The sequence below is a fragment of the Macrotis lagotis genome, chromosome 5 (assembly GCF_037893015.1).
Source record: "Macrotis lagotis isolate mMagLag1 chromosome 5, bilby.v1.9.chrom.fasta, whole genome shotgun sequence".
Lineage (NCBI taxonomy): Eukaryota > Metazoa > Chordata > Mammalia > Peramelemorphia > Peramelidae > Macrotis > Macrotis lagotis.
Window position 1 is genome coordinate 37,239,472 of NC_133662.1, and position 20,474 is coordinate 37,259,945.

The 20,474-nt window shown below is 32.8% G+C and overlaps 1 protein-coding gene and 1 long non-coding RNA gene across 14 annotated transcripts in view; one reads left to right on the forward strand and one right to left on the reverse strand.

Moving 5' to 3' along the window:
• MLIP (muscular LMNA interacting protein) overlaps window positions 1-20,474 on the forward strand; it is a 490,259-nt gene that overhangs the window by 266,905 nt on the left and 202,880 nt on the right. For all 13 annotated transcript variants that reach the window (XM_074237220.1, XM_074237218.1, XM_074237223.1 and 10 more), the window contains one exon: window positions 7,483-7,554. In XM_074237220.1, coding sequence (XP_074093321.1) covers window positions 7,483-7,554 — 72 coding nt within the window. The remainder of the gene's footprint in view (window positions 1-7,482; window positions 7,555-20,474) is intronic.
• Window positions 1,751-8,103, reverse strand: LOC141523773 (uncharacterized). Its single transcript, XR_012478587.1, has 3 exons — window positions 8,016-8,103; window positions 6,126-6,352; window positions 1,751-2,148 (listed from the first exon to the last, which is right to left on the reverse strand). It is a non-coding gene; the product is annotated as an uncharacterized LOC141523773 (long non-coding RNA).

Here is a 20,474-nt window from a genome sequence, read left to right on the forward strand (position 1 = left end):
TCAAATTAAAACATGAACATTTGAAGGCTATTAGTTCAAAGTCTGGACCCAACTTCCTTTTGATATTAAAATAAAAAGAAACAGCTAGAGTGTGCCATGCTCAATCCAGTTACAGAGCATATATTCATCTTCTCTTTTCAGAGATTGAATAGGAATTCAGGATGTTGAAATGATATCTTTTGCTTCCTCCCCCAAGACACCATGTAACAATGGAATATTTTGATTACATATGCATTCACTTAATTCATTTTAAAACCATTTTTCTATATTCTATTTATAGACCCTATCCAGATAACTTTTTCCCAATGGAACTGGAGCAAATCTGAATATTTTATTTTCAGGAGCTTTGATCTTTGAGTCAATTCCTTTCCATGGGAATGTTGAATATCATAAAGCTAGCTACTGATGATTGCTGCTAGACACTGTTTTTATTTTTCTAGTTAGAAATATTTTCCCAGGGTCCCAAAGTTTATTATGATATAATATCAAGCCTGGGTTCTGGATGACCAAACTATAGAAGATATTTATTCATATAGTTAGTTGAACATGTTATTGAAGTATCCTCTAATAATAAGAATTTTATCTTTCCTAAATTTGTTTTCTAGATAAGTTGTTTTTACAATGAGATGTTTTACATTTTCTTCTAATTTTTCATTCTTTTGGTGTTGAAATATTGTATCTTGACTTCTCATAAAGTCATCAGCTTCCTTTAGCTCCATTCTACATCTGAGGGATTTGTTTTCCTTAGAGAGCTTTCTTATCTCCTTTTCCATCTGGTCAATTCTGCATTTTAAAGCATTCTTCTCCTCAATAACTTTTTTGAACTGTTTTATCCATTTGACCTATGCTGCTTTTTTAACATGTTATTTTCTTCAGCATTTTTTTGGATCTCCTTGACAAAGCTGCTGAATTCTTTTTCAAGTTTTTCCTGCATCTCTCTCATTTCTTTTCCCAATTTTTCTTCTAACTCCCTTACTTGATTTCAAAATCTTTTTTGAGCTCTATCATGGCCTGAGTCCAACTTCCATTTTTCTTAGAGTCTTTAGATGCAGGAGCTTGTACTTCCTCATCTTCAAATTGAGTATTTAGATCCTTCTTGGGATTGTAGACAATGTATTTCTCAATGGTATTTCTCTTTTTTCTCGTTTACTCATTTCTCCAGCCTGTGAGACAGAGCTGATGGTGTTGGAACACAACCTGAAGCACATTTGTTTTTCTCTTTCTTTTATTTTATTTCTCATGAGGGCCTATTTTTTGGGAGGGAGGGGGTATTATGTTTACTCTTAAACAAGAATATTTTAATAGTATATTTAAAAATAAAATAACATATATATATATATATAAAGATAATCATAGATAGAGAATTGTGAAGATCAAATAAGATGACATATAAAGTACTTTTTGCAAAACCTAAAGTACTATATAAATTTTAGTAATACTGTTCAAGAAAGACTGAATGTAAAGCAGATGTTCTTAACCTTTTTTTTTTTGTACCAAAGATCCCTTTGGCAGTCTGGTGAACCCAATGAATCCCTTTTCAGAGTAATTTTTAAAAATGTATTAAAAATACATTCAACTACAAAAAAGAGAACATTATATGTTTGTACTTTCCTCCAAAAAGGACTCAGTGTCTTCTTTGTCATTAAAACTATTTAAAGATAGTGCTTATCTATGAAATTTATAAGTAGCTACTAAGGTATATTTGGTTTTTTGAATAAGAACAATATTTCCTTCTTGTTTAACTGGCCTTTATTTCAATTCAATTCAACTAGAATTTGTTAAATGGCAGCTGTGTGCTAAGTATTCAATGAGGTATCGGGAATATAAAGACAAAATGAAAACAATTTCTACCTTCATTGAACTTGCATTCTTTTGAAAGAAAGAACATTTTCACTGATAAGTTAAGGTAAACACTCACACATACACAGAAAATAGGTTAGTTTGGTTGGGATATAGAGTGGACAAAGGGAAATATTGTGAAATAAGCCTGGAAAGATAATGGAGCAAGATTTCAAAGGGTTTTAATTATCAGATGAGTTTGTCCTTTATCTTAGGTGCTATTAAGATCCACTAAAGTTTCTTGAGTGATATATGACCTCTGACTATATACTCTTCATTCATGTTTCCACTTTCATTAAAAAGTTGTTCCTAGAAGAAAAAAAACAAAATTAAAAACAGTCATAATAGATTCTTTCAATTTGTAGTGTATTTCAAATGGTTTGTAAAGGAGGAGAAGGTAAAGGAAGCTAGAAGAATGAATAGATGAATAATTGAAAAAGAATTATTAAATAGTTATGCGCAAGGAACTTTATTATATGTTAGGGATAAAAATACAAAGGTAAAATCTCTGCCCTCAGGGATCTAACTGTCTAATAAGAAAATACAGTACAAATAAAGGACTGATGGCCAAGGAATGAGTGTTCTTAGACTGGTAGATCAGAGGAATGGTTCTATAATGTAACTGAGTGACATATCCTTCCAAGAATGGTAGCTTCAATTTTGATGACTTCCTAGAGCTAAAACTGAAAAAGGATAGGAAAAAGTACATGAGTACTATGGGTTGGGTTTACAAATTGAAGAGCACATCTGAAACAGCTAACAGTATTTACCAACAAATCTAGTTAGAGAAAAGGAATTCAAATTAGTATATTTTTTAAAGCAAGAAAATTTGAAATAGATAGGAGAAAATTGAGAGAGTTCAAGTTTGATGTCCTAGATCTTAATAAAATAATCACATAACGACAAGAAGGATTTTAAGCATGAGGTGAGAATGCCTGTGGGAAATATGATAATGAGTCTATTTAAAGATGAGTGAAAGGCATATGGAACAACAATAAGGACACAGTTGTAATGATATAGTGTGGATTTATTTTGGATTCAATTATATTTTTCTAACAATGGAAGCTCAGATATAGATGCAAAAAGTAGACCCTCTCATTGACTTTGGGTTTAAGATTAACAAGAAGATTATGGAAAAATTGATAAGGAATTCTCTGGAACTGATGAGATCAGCATTGGAGAGACCTGACCATAGTGTCCAGGTTGTGCAAGAGCATATTATAAAAAAGAAAGGACAGAGATTATTATGTTAGACATGAAGGGTACCAGAAAATGAAATCTCAACAAATGGAGAAAAAGAGATTCTACAAGAGTTTAAGTAACAGGATAGTTTAAGGATAAGTAATTTGTGATCATTTTAATTGATCAATAAATTATGTAATATTATAATGCTAAAAGAATTTGTCTAAGGCTCTCTAATACTCTATCTCTCCTTCCCTGTATGTCTCCCAGTTGTTCAGATTCCTTTTTCTGCTCCCTTTTCCTTAGGATTCTTTTATTCATACCTTTTCTGCCTTCTCTGATTACTTATTTGCAAACCTTTCATGTCTAATATCCCTCTTGTACAGATCCCTAGGCAGTTTGAAAGCATCTGATAATAGAATTCTAGAGCATAAGTCATTCATGACTAATAACAGGTTATTCTCACCATTAAGGTCATTCAGGGTCATATTGATATTATTACTACCCTAAGGAATGAATCTCGAATGGTGTAGTTTTACAGATATATGATTGACCTTTGGAGGAAGAATAATCATTATGAGAGCGAGCTGACCTTGGAGCCAGAAAGAACTGTATCCTGACACATACTTTGTTCTGTGACTTAACCTCTTAGTGTTCTAGGCAATTTTTTAAGATGACAAGTTACTGAGAGAATTTTGATGTGCATTGCTATGAAGAATTTTGCCACTTGACAGCTTATGATGCCAATAAATTGCCCACATTTTTATGGAATTTTGCACATTTTCTCAAATGACCCATGTAATAATATTCTGAGAGACAGCAGAGTAGGAACGCTAGCTAGATGGTTCAGTGGATAGATTATTGGACTTGGAATCAGGAGGATTCATCTGAATGAATTCAAATCTGGCTTCAGATACTAGCTGTGTGACTCTGGGCAATTCACTTAGCCCTTATCTAGAAAATGAGTTGGAAAAGGATGACAAAGCATTTCTAATATCTTTACCAAGAAAACCCAAATGGAGTGATGAAGACTTGGGCACAACTGAAACAACTGAACAACACAATAATGTAGTGAATTGAAATTGGGCTCATAAAAATATGGATTCAGTTTTTGCCTCAAACATTTAATAACTGTTGTGACTGGACAACTTACTTAATCTCTCTGAGCCACAATTCTCTCATTTGTAAAGTTAGGAGGTCTGTCTTGATCACCTTAAATGCTCCTCCCTACTCTAAATCTGAATCTTAGGAGATAAGCAGATTAATCACATTTTATAAAGGAAAAAATACAGGCTCAGAGAAATTAAATGATTTATCCAAGGTTATAGAACTAAAATACAGGGTCTTCCAATAAGCTTAGCGCAGTTTTAAGCCTTAAGAAATTTAGGAGCTTAATGCTTCTATTAAGTCTTTTGGGAGACTCTTAGAATAGAAGGAAAGTTGGGTGGAACACTGGATAGAGACTGGGCTTATAGTCCGGAGGACTTAAGTTCAAATCCAAGTGCAGGTATTTACTAGCTATGTGATCCTGGACTAGTCATTTAATCCTATTTACCTTAGTTTCCTCATCTTTAAAAATAAGATGGAGAAGGAAATGACAAACCATTCCATTGTTTTTGCCAAGAATCTCCAAATGGGGTCACAAAGAGTCAGGCACAACTGAAAACAACTTATCAACCAAACAGTGAAAGAGGAACACTAATGTCTGTTCCAAGACTAGCAGTGTTCCTTTCTGGCATGATCTTCTTCTATATAATATTAATACTGTATTTAATTTATGATCCTTTGCTGTTTAGAAATGACACCTTGAATTTTGTGTTATTGATAGCCAGTGTGGAACAGTATCAATCAATAAGCATTTATTAATTCTCTGACCTCAAGGAGCTTATAATCTAACGGGGGGGGGGGGGGGAACAACATGCAAACAGATATATACAAGATGAGTTATATACAGTATAAATAGGGAATAACTAACAGAGGAAAGGCATTGGAATTGAGAGGTTAGATAAGGTTTCCTAATAGAATTTTAGGTGGGGTCTAAAGGAGAGCAGGGAGGTCAGTACTTGAAACTGTAGATCAAGAGTATCCCAGGCATGTGGAAAGAGAATTCCTGAAGGCAAGAGATAAGAGTGTTTTGCTCATGGAACAGCCAGGATATCATTGTTTCTGGATCAAGAGAAAGGGACTAAGGTGTAAGGAGAGTGGAGAGGGAGGAACAGATTAGATTAGAACAGGCTTTGAATGCCAAACAAAACATTTTATATTTGTTCTTAGAGGTGATAAAAAGCTACTGGAGTTTTTGAGTAGGAGAAGGTTTTGGTTCATCTTGGAACCATGAAACTTTGCATTAGCTGTGTGATCTTGGATAAGTTATTTGACCTCCCCTTAGGACTCCCAGGTTTCCCAATGCTTAGTAGTGATACCTGAAGTCTTGAAAACCTGAGTTCAAATATGACCTCAGACACTTAGAGATTAGTAGAGATTATTTGTAAAAAAAAATACAGTTGGTGCTGTATAAATATATAACCATATATATTGTTTTTCCCTTTCCCCCCATTCATCTAGAAAATTAGGGAAATTGGATTTGTCTCATTATATCTTTACTAAAGTTGCACAAAATTCTTGGGACTCAGAATACCAACATACACACACACATGCACACACATATAAACATGTACATGAAAGTATACCTACATATTTATATATATGGAACATAGGAGTAACTGAGGTCACTATCTAGATAGCAAGAATAATTAGATGAACCAGGAAATAACACTATGAATTTTTCCTGTTAACTTGACTTCATATCCTTTTGACCTTTATCTTATGTTGCTCCACCCCACTTTGCTCCCATAAGTGAGTTACCCCATGTTCTGAAATGCTACTTTTAGCTCTATCTTTACTTAGCTTAACTTTCTCAAACTACTATTATGAAATTTAGCTAAAAAGTATTCATAAAAATAGATTTCATTTAATTTTATTAAAATGTCATCTTCCCCAAACTCTTTGATATATTTTCCTCAACAGTGGAAGTGAGATGGGAACCAAGGACCAATTCTTGGCTGACTCAATGCCTCCTTGGAAGCTGACATGAGACACAGTACCTTTGAAGCTGTGAAAAACTTGTACCTTTTCAGCTCCTTGGGACTTTTGAGCAACATGACAACTAGGCCTTTGATGACAGATTATTTCCTGTTTCTTTTTTCTCCTTGAAAGATAATGTTCCCAAGTTTGTTACCTTATGACAAATGGCCAGATTTGCCATATAATAACTGAATTCTTATAACTCTATCTTTTCTGTCTCTGAGTCTTATTGAGTAGACCTGTTGTACTGGGAGAATGAGAATAATGACAAAATAAGTACAGGGTGAATTTAAAGTCAAAGGTTTTGCTTTTGAGTTTTTATAATAACATGTCTTATTTATAAAGCTCTTTATAGTTTACAAAGTATTTCAATCAAATCAACTCTGTGAATGTATATGGTATAAGTATATTATCCCTCTTTTGTAAAAAAAGGAAACAGACTCCAAGCGGTAAAGTAACTTGCCTACAATCTTAGTATCAGGCCCTTGACTTGAATTCAGGTCTTTTCCAAGTCCAGTGCTTTGCTCGCTATATCATAGTTGTATAGTTGGAAAGGAACTAGAGATTGTTTAGTCTAACCCCCCTGTTCTACAGATAAGAAAGTTGAAGTCCAGAAAGGGAAAATGTCTTATCCAAATTCAAAAGGCACCTTTCACACCTAAAGATGAATTGCTACTTCTGGTTATGATATAATTCTTTAGTATGTTCAAATGAAGTGATAACATGCTTTTTAATTAAAATCTTTCTGTTAAGTACTGCATGCATAGGTGCATGTTAATGTCAATTGAGTTTACATGAAGCATCATTTTTATTTGTGGTATAAACAATGAATGTATGATAAATACCTGATAATACTTTCTTTTTTAAAATTTTTATTTATTGCAATGGGGTTAAGTGACTTGTCCAAGGTCACACAGGTAGACAATTATTAAATGTCTGAGATCAGATTTGAACTCAAATCCTCCTGACTCCAGGGCCATGTGCAACCTAGCTGCCCCGCTAATAACATTTTCAAGGAGAGACTATTTGCTGAATAATGTTCTTATTAGGAAAACTGGTTAATGAATAATTTTATCATTAATTATAGGGAAATTCAATGTTTCTGAGTTTTGAAACTGAATGGCATAAAATTAGATAAAGTCAGTAGATTTATCTTACAACTGTTTTTTTTGTATGTGTGTGTGTTTCCTGGTTCTAATAATGCATTAACATGAAAGCCTAATTTTTCTGCCTGAAATAAGTTGTTCTAGCATAATAAACCCTCCCACTTCCATTTGATAACTTGTCTTTTAACTGTGATCAAACTAATCTAGCTTTATCTTCTTTTTTCCCTTCTTGTGTTCACCTCCATTCTTGCTCTCTGGTTACTCATTCTAGCAATACAAGATCAAGTCCAGCTACAAGGCCTTTGCAGCAATCCCTACAAACACAATACTTTTGGAACAGAAGGTTAGTGTTGGTTTACAAGCAAAGTTGTGAATTATATTTTACAATATTTATTTCATTTTCCACAATTCTCATGTTTCTCTAATTTCTGTTGATAATATTTCAGACTTGAAATCGTATCTTCACTAATAAGTCTGTAGGGATTTATATATAACTATATATGCTAAGCACTGTGCCAATCAAAAAAAGGAAAACTAAGTTCCTCCTCTCAAGGAACTCACAGGCTTAAAATTACATTTCTGAATCTTAATAAAAGCATCTTAGTGAATGGATTAGGGTAGCAGATTTCTAAAATGTGGCCCACTGAAGTGGTCCTGCAGATCTTCTCAGTGGCTCTGTGAGGTCAAAGCCATTTTTTTTATTGTACTCTGTCATTTAGTTTAAAATATAGTTAATATTGATAAGGATAGCTTTTCAATAAGTGAAGTAAATAGAGTGCTGGTCATGGAGTCAGGAAATCTTACCTTCCTGAATTCAAGTCTGACCTCCAACATTCACTGATAGTATGACTCTGAGAAATCACATGGGTTGTCTGTTTCCTCATCTGTAAAATGTCCTGAAGAAGGAAATATCAAACAATTCCAGTATCTTTACCAAGAAAAATTTCAAATGCGGTCAGGAAGAGTTGGACACTACTGAAACAACTGAACAACAGCAACAACAAATATTGATGGATAAAACCCACATCAACAAAAGCTCTTTGACATTGTTCATTTTTAAGAATGTAATTCTGAAACCTAAAGGTTTGAGAATCACTGGACTTGGGAAATAGTGGGTATGGAGCTTGAATTGAAGCATCACAAGGATGCTAGGGCACAATCTGATTTGGCCCTCATTGTTGGGAACATTCCATAGTTTATTCTATTTTAGGACTTTTCTTAGAGGTTTTAGAAGAACATCAAGACTTTTTATATTTATTTTATTGTTGCCCAAGCAGTCTGTTACAACACAGATGCATTTTGAAGTAGTCCTTGGTATAATGTTCTTTGATTTACTCATTATCTTTTGAAAATTTTTGACCAGGAGAGAAGAAGTGGTGGTAATCAAAGAAAGAAGAGGATTGGTATATGAATATATATGCACATATATCCTTTTGATCCTCAGGATAGGGATTTGAATGATCATTATGACTGTAATCAATGATTAGAAAGATGATTTGTTGGAGGTTGATCCTTTATTTTTTTGTCTTGAGAAGTTCCCAAGTGACTCAAGGGTTAGGGAAGTTTAAGAATCTTTAGGAACACATCTATCCAATCTAAGCCCGTCCTGGACTGAATTTGCTATTTTAGCATAGCCAAAGTACCCTGGATATGGGATATTAGGTTGAACTTTATTTCAACCTTTAGATAATTACTTTCACTAGGTTCTAGTATCATTTTAGGAACTCATTAGTTGTAAATAAAAGAGTGTAGGATTTGACTTGTGGGGTTCTATACCTTGTTCACTGAATACCATTCAGAGACAGGAATATAGATGAAATTCTGACATTTACAGTTGAATTGAAGATAAACCTTAGTGTAAATGTCAATTTCACATTTAATAACACTTTATGATGATTTATTTGGGTAAAATAGTCTCCAAAGACATAGAAATAACTATTTTTTTCAGGTAATTACAGTGTTTCAAATATTGCTATTTAGATTTTCCACCAGGTCGAAGTTGCTGCTTTATAAATCTTCATTGCTACTTTCATGGTAAAGAGGGAGGGATATCCCTCCACATCACTCATATAAATTGAAAAACATTCCTGATAGCACATACTTTGCAGTTCCTACTTGTTGTATGTGACCCTAAACTTGTTTTTAATTTCAGTATTTTCAATATCCCTGAGTTACCTGGGTTCCAGGGCTTTTGGACAAGAATACTTTCTCCCAAAGTGCTGTTCTATGTCTTTATTTCCCACCATGTAGTACCACCCAATAAAATGATATAATGGTGAAGAAATAGTTTAATGAATAGCACCAGGGCAATCTAATTCTTTGGGAAGGGAAGGGTAAACTAAGAGAAAGGGAAGGAAAGGGAAGGAAATAAGTTCTAATTGAGTACTCTTTGTCAGTTATTATGACAAGTGCTTTATGAATATTACATTATTTAATTTGTCATTTAAGGGACTTTGAGAGGGTGTAGAAATCTTGTTTCTATGAGAAAATGAAAATTGTCAGCTTATTCAGTAATGTATCAGTACAAATAGGGAAGGACCACAGTGGAGGGAAATCATGGTGATGTTCCCTTGCTACTTCCTCTCAAACCAATTGAGTTTGGTGGTGGTGGACCTTCTTGAAGCTCATTTACCCTAGCCTGTCTGGGCAAGTCTAGAAACTATCACCCACTTCATTTCCCAGACTGATAAAGTAGCAAAGTTTTTTCCCCATTTGTTTAGATAATAAAATTGTTTATTTGCAAGTCTTTTCCGAGAGATACATTATAATACTATACTAATTTCCTCCCTACATCTCTCAATATTCTAATCAGATTTTGATTGAAAGAGTATATACAGATCAGGATTGAAAGAGTATATACAATATTGGAATTCAGGTTGCTTGAGTTTCAGTCATATTTCTGTCACTCACTACCTGTGTGACCTTGGGCAAATCATATTACTTCTTTAGATTGCAATTTTTCATCTTTAAAAATAGAAGACTTGACTAACTGATGTCTGAAGTTCCTTCCAGCTTTATAGCTATGATATTGTAAGGATTACAAGGATTAGTACTTTGTTAGGCTTGGTCCTGGAATATATTGAATCATACAGTTCACTATATTCAACTGAATTCAGTTAAGTAACTATCAAGTACCTTTCAATGCACAAGGCACTGGAAGATACCAAGATTACATAGTTGTTTCCCCCCTTCTTTCAAGTCTCTTATGGTTTGCTAAGGAGAATAAAAACATATTAAAAAGCAAGTAAAATGAAAGAATCATCTAAATACTACCTGCAAGAGGCAAAGTATCATGAGGTGTTAGTTGAAGAAAATTTCACATTTGATCATAAGAATCAAGGAAGATTCACTCAAAGAAATGGCATTTTAGCTGGACCTTGAAAGATGGGTAAATTCAATTTTGATAAGAGAAGATGGGATGAGTGGGTATAGGAAGTATTCTAAGTAGATGAAACATCATGAGAAAAGGCATATAAACAAGAAAATGCATTTTCTCTTTTTATTTGTTAGTTGACAAATATTATTTTACGTTAGGTGATAGAGATTAGAATGAATGAGAAATCATTAGTTTAATTTAACCCTATCAAACATAATTTTAAGCCTGTGAGTTCCTTGAGAGCAGGCTCATTTCATGACATACCATTCTTGTATTTTTTATTCACTTTCTATTTCATATACATGTGTGCTTCTTGCTTTTGTATATTTCTGGTACAGTAAAATATTAATGTCTCAATATTTAACAGTAAATATGGTGAGTGGATAGAGAGGATGGGTTTTGGAGTTAGGAAGACCTGGTTTCAAGTCACTTCTCATTTAAATTACTGAAAGTTGAAAATATACATTGATCATGAAAATTTCTACCCTAGGAATTTAATATAACTTTGTAAACATTCCTCTAGATAAAAAACACTCCAAATCATGAAAAGATTAATTTACACATTATGCCATTTTAAAATTTTGGTTGAGAGGATTTGGAGGAAATTCATAGAAATGTAGAGCTCCATGGGACCTTGAATATTATTTGCTCCCTTATTTTACTGATGAACAAACTGAGATACCTCTAAGCATAGAATATTTTTAGCTAAAAGTTACTTTATCACTCATCTTTCATACTTTGTTCTTTTTCCAAATGAAAAAAAATAGGAGAGCCAAATAAGTTAGATGAATTCCTCAATGTCATGCAGGTAATTAGTATAGTCAATAATCTTGAACACCAAATCCAGTGTTTTTATTTGTTTGTTTATTTGCTTTATTACTCATTCTTTCAAATGTGCACTGAGAGAAAAATTTCCCTTGACCAAGATAAATTTTTCTGGGGTTCTAATCTGTAAACAGTTAAATATCAAAAAATTTCAAATATTTGTTCCTTTCTTTGCTTCTTTATGTCAGTCCAGATTCTCAGAGTTTTACAAGATTTTCTCTAACAAGTAAAAGTTTTAAAAAGTTCATTCAGATCTATGGTTTCACCATACACTAGGAATCATGAATCTTTTTTTTTTTGCTTCATGGACACCTTTGGTGGTCTGATAAAACTTATGGACCCCTTATTAAACTAATGCTCTTAAATTCAGGAAATATGTAAGATTACAAATAAGACTAATTACATTGAAATATGAATCATGTTAAACTACCCCAGGTGCCAGGAGAATCCTAATAGGTAAATCTCCTCCATTAATACAGTTTGTCAATAACCCTTTAACTTCTGACTGAAAATCAGAGAAATTAAGTGATTTGTCACACAGCAAACATTTGTGAGAAGCAAATAGTCCTAAATTCAAGGTCACTTTCCATCCACTGTCATATTGCTATTCAACAAGTAATTAAATGTTAAAAAAAATATATGCTTTGCCCTTTTAGTTTTTTGAGTTTATGTGCCTTATCAGTCTTATTTCTTGAATGGTATACTGCTGCAATTTTCAACACTGCTACTCTTTCTAAATCTGTCAGTGTACTTATGCTTGTCCATCTGTTTATACAGTAGGGCTCACCCCAGTGTTCTATTGAAGTCAAAGGCAGTATTTTTGAATGGAGTAGAAAAATTAGGACTTTATTCCCCAAGAGCATCTATTTTGAGAAGAATCAACACTTTAAAAGGTACTTAAATTGTTGATGTGTAAGAAAGTCAGTCTTTGTTGCAGTCCTATCATAAAGCTACTATACAGATGAAGTCAACTCCTACTGAAATCTTTTAGATAACTTGCTAGTTAGACTTACCAGTACTGGTTCTAAAAGGAACATATTTTATACAGAGTTATGTTCTAGAACATTCATGTTCTAGCTAAATCAAATCAAGGAATACTTATAAAAGACTACTAGGTACAGAGCATTGTGCTAAGAACTGAGGATACTTAGAAAGGCAAAGTAAGTGTAAATAACAATTTCCTCAAGTAGTTTGCAACTGAATGAGAGAGACAGAATATAAAAAAACAACTGGATATTGCATCAGAGGGGAGATCTGGGAAGACTTTTTAAATGATGGACATTTAACTGGGACCTGAAAGAAGCCAGAGAAATAAGGAGATGCAAAGAGATAAAAAGGAAGGGGGAGAATTACAAGCATGGAGAACAACCAATGAAAAGACATCAAATCTATAAATGGAATGTTGTGGAACAAAAGAAATTATATTACTTCCTGAAAATAAAAACAATTTAAAAAATACTTCCTTGAGAGGGAATACTTCCTCTCCAAATTGAAGCTAAATAGATATTTGTGCCTATACATGGATCTTAATTTTAGTTCTCTAACATTAGACTGTTGTATTATTGGGCTTGGTCTATGATTTAATCACTCTGAAACCTACAAAATTTGGTTTGTGGAAACTTCAACTTATTTTATATATAGATAGATTAAGATATTTATAAGGATCTACCAAACTGCTGATATAAATATCTAAATATGAATGGAGATATTTATTTCTACATAGATTTAAAAACTTTATTAATTGAGAGATGTGTTATCTATACATAGATATCACTATCTCTATTTCTAAAGTTATATTTTATCTATCTATATGGAACTTCAAATTTCTGTTATTCCTATTAAATAATTAATTAACAACATCAAACTTAAAATTTATAATATCTTAGAATTAAAACTAGAAGGATTCAGAAATATCTATTCTAATGCTTCCATATTATAGATGAGCATATGCAAATTTATAGAGGAATGACCCAAGGTCATACAGATAGTAGATGTCAGATCCAGGAAGTGATCCTAGGTCTTTTTACTCCCAAACTGGCATTTTTCACACTGGACCATAATGCATCTTCATATTCCATTTTTTTTATCCTAGTAAAAATTCAGAGAGCAATTATTTTAAAATCAAACACTTAGTTAAGGCCTCTTGAACTAGAGATACCTTTAGCTAGAAGATTTTCAAATATGTTTGCTTCAGACTCTTAGATTCTTTCCAATAATGATCTTCTCTGAGATTAACATAAAATAAAATACAAGTAGAAAGAACCTCACAAATGAAAAAAAGCATAGAAACCAGAGAAGTATTGACTTCCTATTCACAAGTTATATGGATCTCTGCTCTATAAATTGAATTCTATAGGAGAGATATGTGCACTATGCTGTTTCCTTAAATGTTCTGTATATTCTTCTGACCCAGCACATAAGTGTTGAGACACATTGCTCTAGAAAACTCTTGTGTTTTCTGAACTTTGTTGTAGGAATAGGAAGGTAGATTTAAAATTCCACAGATATGAAAGTTTCAATTTTCAGTGTAAATTATGATATTTTTGATCCTTTAATAAGAGAAGCATTGTAAGGGTATATCAGTGAGGATACGAATTGAAGTATTAAATTCAATCTCTCCTTTCTTTCATGTGATGATCTTTTTCTTTTAACCAATAAAAAACATTTGGTTTCTTTGTTATACTTTTAAACAACTACAGTGATAAAGTCATTAAAGAAATCTTTATTTCAAATGCACGTGTGTGCTATTAAATAAATTAATAATTAATTGAGTTTCAAATTTATTATTCACTTGGATATGTGAATACATGGAAATGAAAGGAACAGTAATGAAAGTTACTTTTTTCTAGAGAAAGGGAGAAAGGTGAGAAACTGAAAAATGTTGCTATGAAACTGAATGAGAGAAAAATTAAACCTCAAATCGACTTAATTTGTTTCATGCTTTTTGAAGCATAAGATTCAGAAACAAATTAATTCTTTGGAATATATGTATTTTTGGGGTTATCACAATGGTTTACAGGACCCAAAAGATTTTGAAAACATGTTTAGACTAAACTAGATGGTTTGGTAGTAATGAAGAGGAAGGCCCAAACTTTTCAGAAATTAAGAAGGAACCAGAGCATAGGCCTGGCAAGCAGCTATAATAGGGGATTATATTTTTCTAAATATGCTCCTTCTGGTATAAGACCAAATTATGTTCATAAGGATATACTTGGAGACATTATGAGTTTGGTGGGAGAAATTTGGAATGTGTGTGAAAGAATATATGGTAAGATTTTATTTAAAAGGTTTTGAGAAAATGGAAGTATAGAAAACCTTTTCTATTGAAAAGGAAGAAATTTACTATAGTGGAAAGGATATTGCAATTAGAATATTTGGATTCATAGATCTATTTTACCTTTGACTATATGTCTGCCAAGTTACCTAAAACTCTTCATCTGTAAAATGAAGGGATTAGATTAAGTAACTACATGGGTCATTTTTGATGTCTGTGATCTTAAAAGGCAGTTTGGTGAAACCTATTATCAATTTATCATAATAATTTTTAAATGCATAAAATAAAGTGCATTGATTATCAGAAAACCAATTATTTAAAATGAAAATATATTTATTTTTCCCATCCAAGTTTCTGATTCCTTAAAATCTGTACATGACCCATGGGCCCATAAACTTCAGGATAAGAACTTCTAAACTAAGGAGTAACATCTAATTCTAAATATATGATCACATAAAATATAATGCTTAGGGAAAAACATCTCTTGTTGCTCAGAATATATTGTAATACAAACTTTCTTATATTGTTTAAGAGTGATTGAGCCTTGCATATATTTCTAGTCTACTAAGGTAAAGAAGGCCCTATTAATTAACAATAGCCAAAAGATTATTATTTTGGAGCTCTGTCTACAAAATGCATTTTCCTCTGATGTATATTTTCTACAAATCATTTTCATCTTCTTCCACTAAATTTCTCCAACTAAATGTTCTAATGGTATGTGGTGGCACTGAACTTTCAAATTGTAGGACACCAAACTAAAACCTTTGGCAGGGTCTACCAAGTTGGAAAGGATTTGACTGAATGGTTAATGTCAATCAACAGACACTGTACTAAATGCTTGTGATAAAGAGAAAGGCAAAAACTGTTCCTTCCCCCCAAAAAGAAAAAGCTCCTGCATTTTTATTAGGAAATCAATATGTAAATAGGTACATGAAATAGAGATTATAGATTATATATCTATATATTAGATGTATTATAACATTCAAACACATACAGTTATATGTAAAACTCTTGTGATTTTATATATATTATATATTTTATATGTGCATTTATTATATATTTTATATAATAAGCATATATAGATATATAATAGATATATATATAGATAGATAGATAATAGATATATACACATATACATCTCAGACATAATCACTTTGTAGCAGTAACAATAGGAAAGATCTTCTGTAGAAGATGAAATTTGAGTAAAATTTTGAAAGGAAACCTAGAGATTCAGGTAAAAGGGAAGAGCATATTGGACATGGAGAATAACAGGGCAAAATTTCAAGAGATGGAATGTTGGGTGTGGACCAGCAAGAAACACCATGTTGCTGGATAATAGAATGCATAAAATGTAAAATGTCTCAATGATAGGAAAGTTCCAGATATGAAGAGTTTTAAATAGCAGTAGAGGACATTAAATTTGATCCCAGAGGTACAAGAGAGTCATTGGAGCTTGTTTACTAGTGGCTGTTGTATTGGTAGTAAGAGATAGATATCTGCACTTTATAATAATCATTTTGGTAATTAAATGTTGACTTGGGAAAGAAATAAGTCAAGTCAGTCAATTAGACTATTATAATAGTTCAAGTGATGGGGGGTTCAACAAGAATGTTTGCTAAGTAAATGGAAAAAAAAGGGTATGTACAAGAAGAATTATAAAGATATAAAAACAAGATTTGATAGCTTATTAGATATAGGGTATGTGGATAACACTAGGGTCTCAAGGTGGGTTGACTAGAAGAATTGTGGTTCACTGGAAAATAATAGGGAAAAAGGAATCATTTTTGGGAAAAGGTCATGAGTTCTCTTTTGATATGTTATGTTTGAAATGCCAGTGGGCTTTTTAATTCAATCTTTTTAAAGGGAAATTAATTATATGAAACTAGATATGTAGAACTGGGACTCATATTCATAGAGGTGATCATTGAACCCATGGGAGTAGAGGAGATCACCAATTATGGAAAAAGAGAAAAGGATGAAGAATTGGGTGACAATCATAGATAATGGGAATTATCTGGATGGAGATTCAGCAAAGGAAAATGATTAGAGGGGTGGAAGAAAATTAGAAAACTTTTTTCCCCTTGAAGGTGAGCAGAGAAGCTGTGTATCAAAACAGGAATCACCAAAAGATGATTTAAAAAATTTCTTTTGGTCATGACAACCTGTGGAGATTGTTGTCATTGTCAGGAAGCAAGTGGAATTTGATATGATTTATTCCAGAGAAGGGAGAATGGCATGATAGATTAATGGAATTGCCTATCAGCTGACTATCTCTATGAGGGATCAAATAGTAAAAGGAAATAGATCTAAACTTTAAGATACAAACTGCAGATGGGAAGCTGGTTGTTCTAAGGAAAGAGTACCGAGTCTTGAGTCAGAGATACAGAGTTTAAATACTACTTTTAATATTTATTCCCTATGTGACCTTGGAAGAATCACTTGATCTCCTTGGGCCTTAGTTTCTTTCTCTGTAAAATGAGGGAATTGAATGAATGACCTCCGTGGTACTCTCTAACTTTAACTCTATAATCCTAATAATTTTTTTTCAACAGCCTTGATGAAAAGTAAAAAAGCTTATGAATTTCTATTCACAAAGAATTTATAATACAGGATCACTAACTCCACTTATGGTACTTTTGAACTATCCTTATCTGCCCATAAAGGAGTCCCAGTATTGAGTAGATTTCATGTAGAAGGTGGGACATAAGCAGAATTTTGAAGTAAATTAGGAATTTTAAGTAGTGGAGGTGAAGAAGTAATGATTAAACACCTACCAGGCTTTGTGATAAAGAAAGGTAAAATTTGATCCCTTTTATATAGAAACTCATAATCTAATAGGGGAGACAATATGCAACCAACCTTGTACAAACAAGTTATACACAGCATATATTGGGAAAAATGTCAACAAAAGAAAGGCATTAGAATAAAGAATTAGGAAACAATTTCTATAGAAGGTGAAATTTTAGTTGAGATTTGAAGAAAGCGAGAGAAATCTAGAAGTAGAGATGAGGAAGGAGAACATTGTGAGCTTAGGGAACAAGTGAAGTGAATGGGAAATGGAATGGCTAGTTATTTATTAAACAGAGAAAAGCTTTTTTCCAAACTACTTGGAGAATACCTAATTATTTTGTTTTAAGACTTTTAGTGCTTAAATTGTTTTCTGAGAAGGATGTCTAGTCTGTCTGAATATGTTACTTTGGTAGCAAAGAAAGATGCCTAGCAAATCATAGCTGCCCAGTGTGAAGGAAGCAAAGCACCTATATTCTTCCATGAAGAATTTACCTAGAGGTAAATGTAGACATGAATTCTTAAAAAATTGGAAAGAGCTTTAAATTTAGTCAATTTGAGTTTAAATCCCAACTCTACCACATCTTATTAGGATAAGTCACTTCACTTCTCAAGGCCTTAATTTCCTCAGGTATAACAATTTGGCAGAGAAATAAACTAGATGATTTCTGAGGTCCCTTCTGGCTCTAAATATATGATGCATATACTGCTACTTTCCCTTAAAAACAACCATTCGGGATGGCTAGGTGGCGTAGTGGATAAAGCACCAGCCCTGGAGTCAGGAGTACCTGGGTTCAAATCTGGTCTCAGACACTTAATAATTACCTAGCTGTGTGGCCTTGGGCAAGCCACTTAACCCCATCTGCCTTGAAAAAAAAAACCTAAAAAAAACCTCAACCATTCATAATCAAGAAATCATCTTTATATAAAACTTTGGATGTTTTCTAATGAGAATTTAAAAAATAATTTCACAGATGTGTTCTATATGTGCCTAAATGAACTAGTTTGATGTGGGTGGTAATATAAATTTCTAGTAAATATTATCTTATTGACAATGATTACCCTCAATCAAAATGAAAATATTATAAATAGGAATGACATTTTGCTGGCTTGTCACATACTGATCTGTTGCTAGATTTCTATCAATTTCCATTTTGTTGCCCTGCCTATTAATGTATTTTTCAGTTATAAAAATAAAATATCTCTCTTTAAAATATCTGAAAGGTAGAACATGAGATTATGTATTTGAAAAAATAACCCCCCATTCAATAAAAAGAACAATTATTGTAAATTTCAAGGCTATCCTAGTTTCACCAAATACATTTTGACCTTTAATCTTTCTTGAAATAGGTTTCAGAAGCCCAAATTATTTATTAAGTGCCCTTAATACAAGAAAGGTAAAGCTACGTCAGATAGTTTCTTATAGAGAGACAGTAGATGTGGATTTCCATCCAGAATCATAAAAGTCAAGAACCTGGCAGGATACAGGCAATAATAGTCTCCTGTGTTGGCAAGATGTGTTTATCAGCTCTTGTAACACAAACCCAAAAAGCTAGTGGGACTTCTGGTTGATTGCTGGGAAACCAGTGAAGGACTATGTACAAAGCTTAGAATTGGTGCTGACTCTGGTTGTCAGAGCCACCAGTGACTCCTGAGGTATACTCAAAGTGACAAACAGCTGTTATATCAGTTGATTAGAAGGTTGACAGTATGGACTCAGTGTGAAATGAAACTTCTGGTCATTCATCAGGTTTTCCAGCTCCAATATTGGACATTGTTTTTTTTTTTTTAGCAATATCAGCAAAATCATTATGGTGGAAAGGAAAATGACTGCCTCAGGACTTTAGACAACCCTAGAGTTCTTTCATTGTTGTTATTTGAAAAAACAGCAATTCTGGCCTCACTTGCTTCAGATCTTTAGAAATTACAGAATTTTCAAAAAGGAAATTACAGTTACAAAATGGATATTAAAAGTCACAATTCAGGAACACCTATCTATAACATCTTGCTCAAGCAGTCATTTGAGTTCAGCTTGAAACCATCCAGGGATGGGGAATCACTAAGGATGAAAATCTGGTTGTTCTCCTAGTCTCAGCCCAACTGAATGACAGCTTCCAGAAACCTCAGAACCTGTCTTTAGGACATTTAATCCCTTTGTCCTCTTTTTGAGTATGAACAATGAATTTTCCCCATATATATTTATATACATATATATTTATATAAATATAAATATATGTGCATATTTTTACTTAATTTTCTGCACCTCTAAGAACAGAAATGTTTTTTTAAAAAGTCACTTATCATGTAACAAGTTTCCTAGTAGAGAAATATCAATAAATGTACATGTTACCCTAATTTGGTTTTGCTCTTTATTAAGGTCAAAACTGGTAACATTTGTCCCTGATTTTGGCAAACTCTGTGTTCAACATTTATACCTGATTGGGAGAAACTCTGAAGGTTAACACAGATTTATTTTTAAAGGTCAAAACTCTGTGAGATCCCCATCTCATTTTTGGTGGACCCCTTCACATGAGTCAGTACATAGTATTTTATTTTTACTCAATTACATGTAAAAACAATTTTTAACATTTGTTTTTGAAATTCTGAGTTCCAAATTCTCTCCCCCTTACCCCTTCCCCTCATTGAGAAGGGAAGCAATTTGATATAAGTTATACATTGTGGTCTTCCAAAATATATTTCCATATTGATAATGTTGCAAAAGAAAATATAGGTAAAAAAAAAAGCCTCTCAAACCCAAGAAAAACAAAGGATCCTCTGATTTGCATTCAAACTCCATCATTTCTTTTCCTGGTTGGAGGGAATATAATTTTTTATCATAAATTAGTCAGATAATTTTTGGTTCATTGTATCACTAAGAATAATTAAGCTATTCGCAGCTAATCGTCTTATAATATTGCTGTTACTATTACAATGTCTTCTTGGTTCTACTCATTTCACTTTGTATCAATTCATGTAAGTCTTTCTAGGTTTTTCTGAGAGC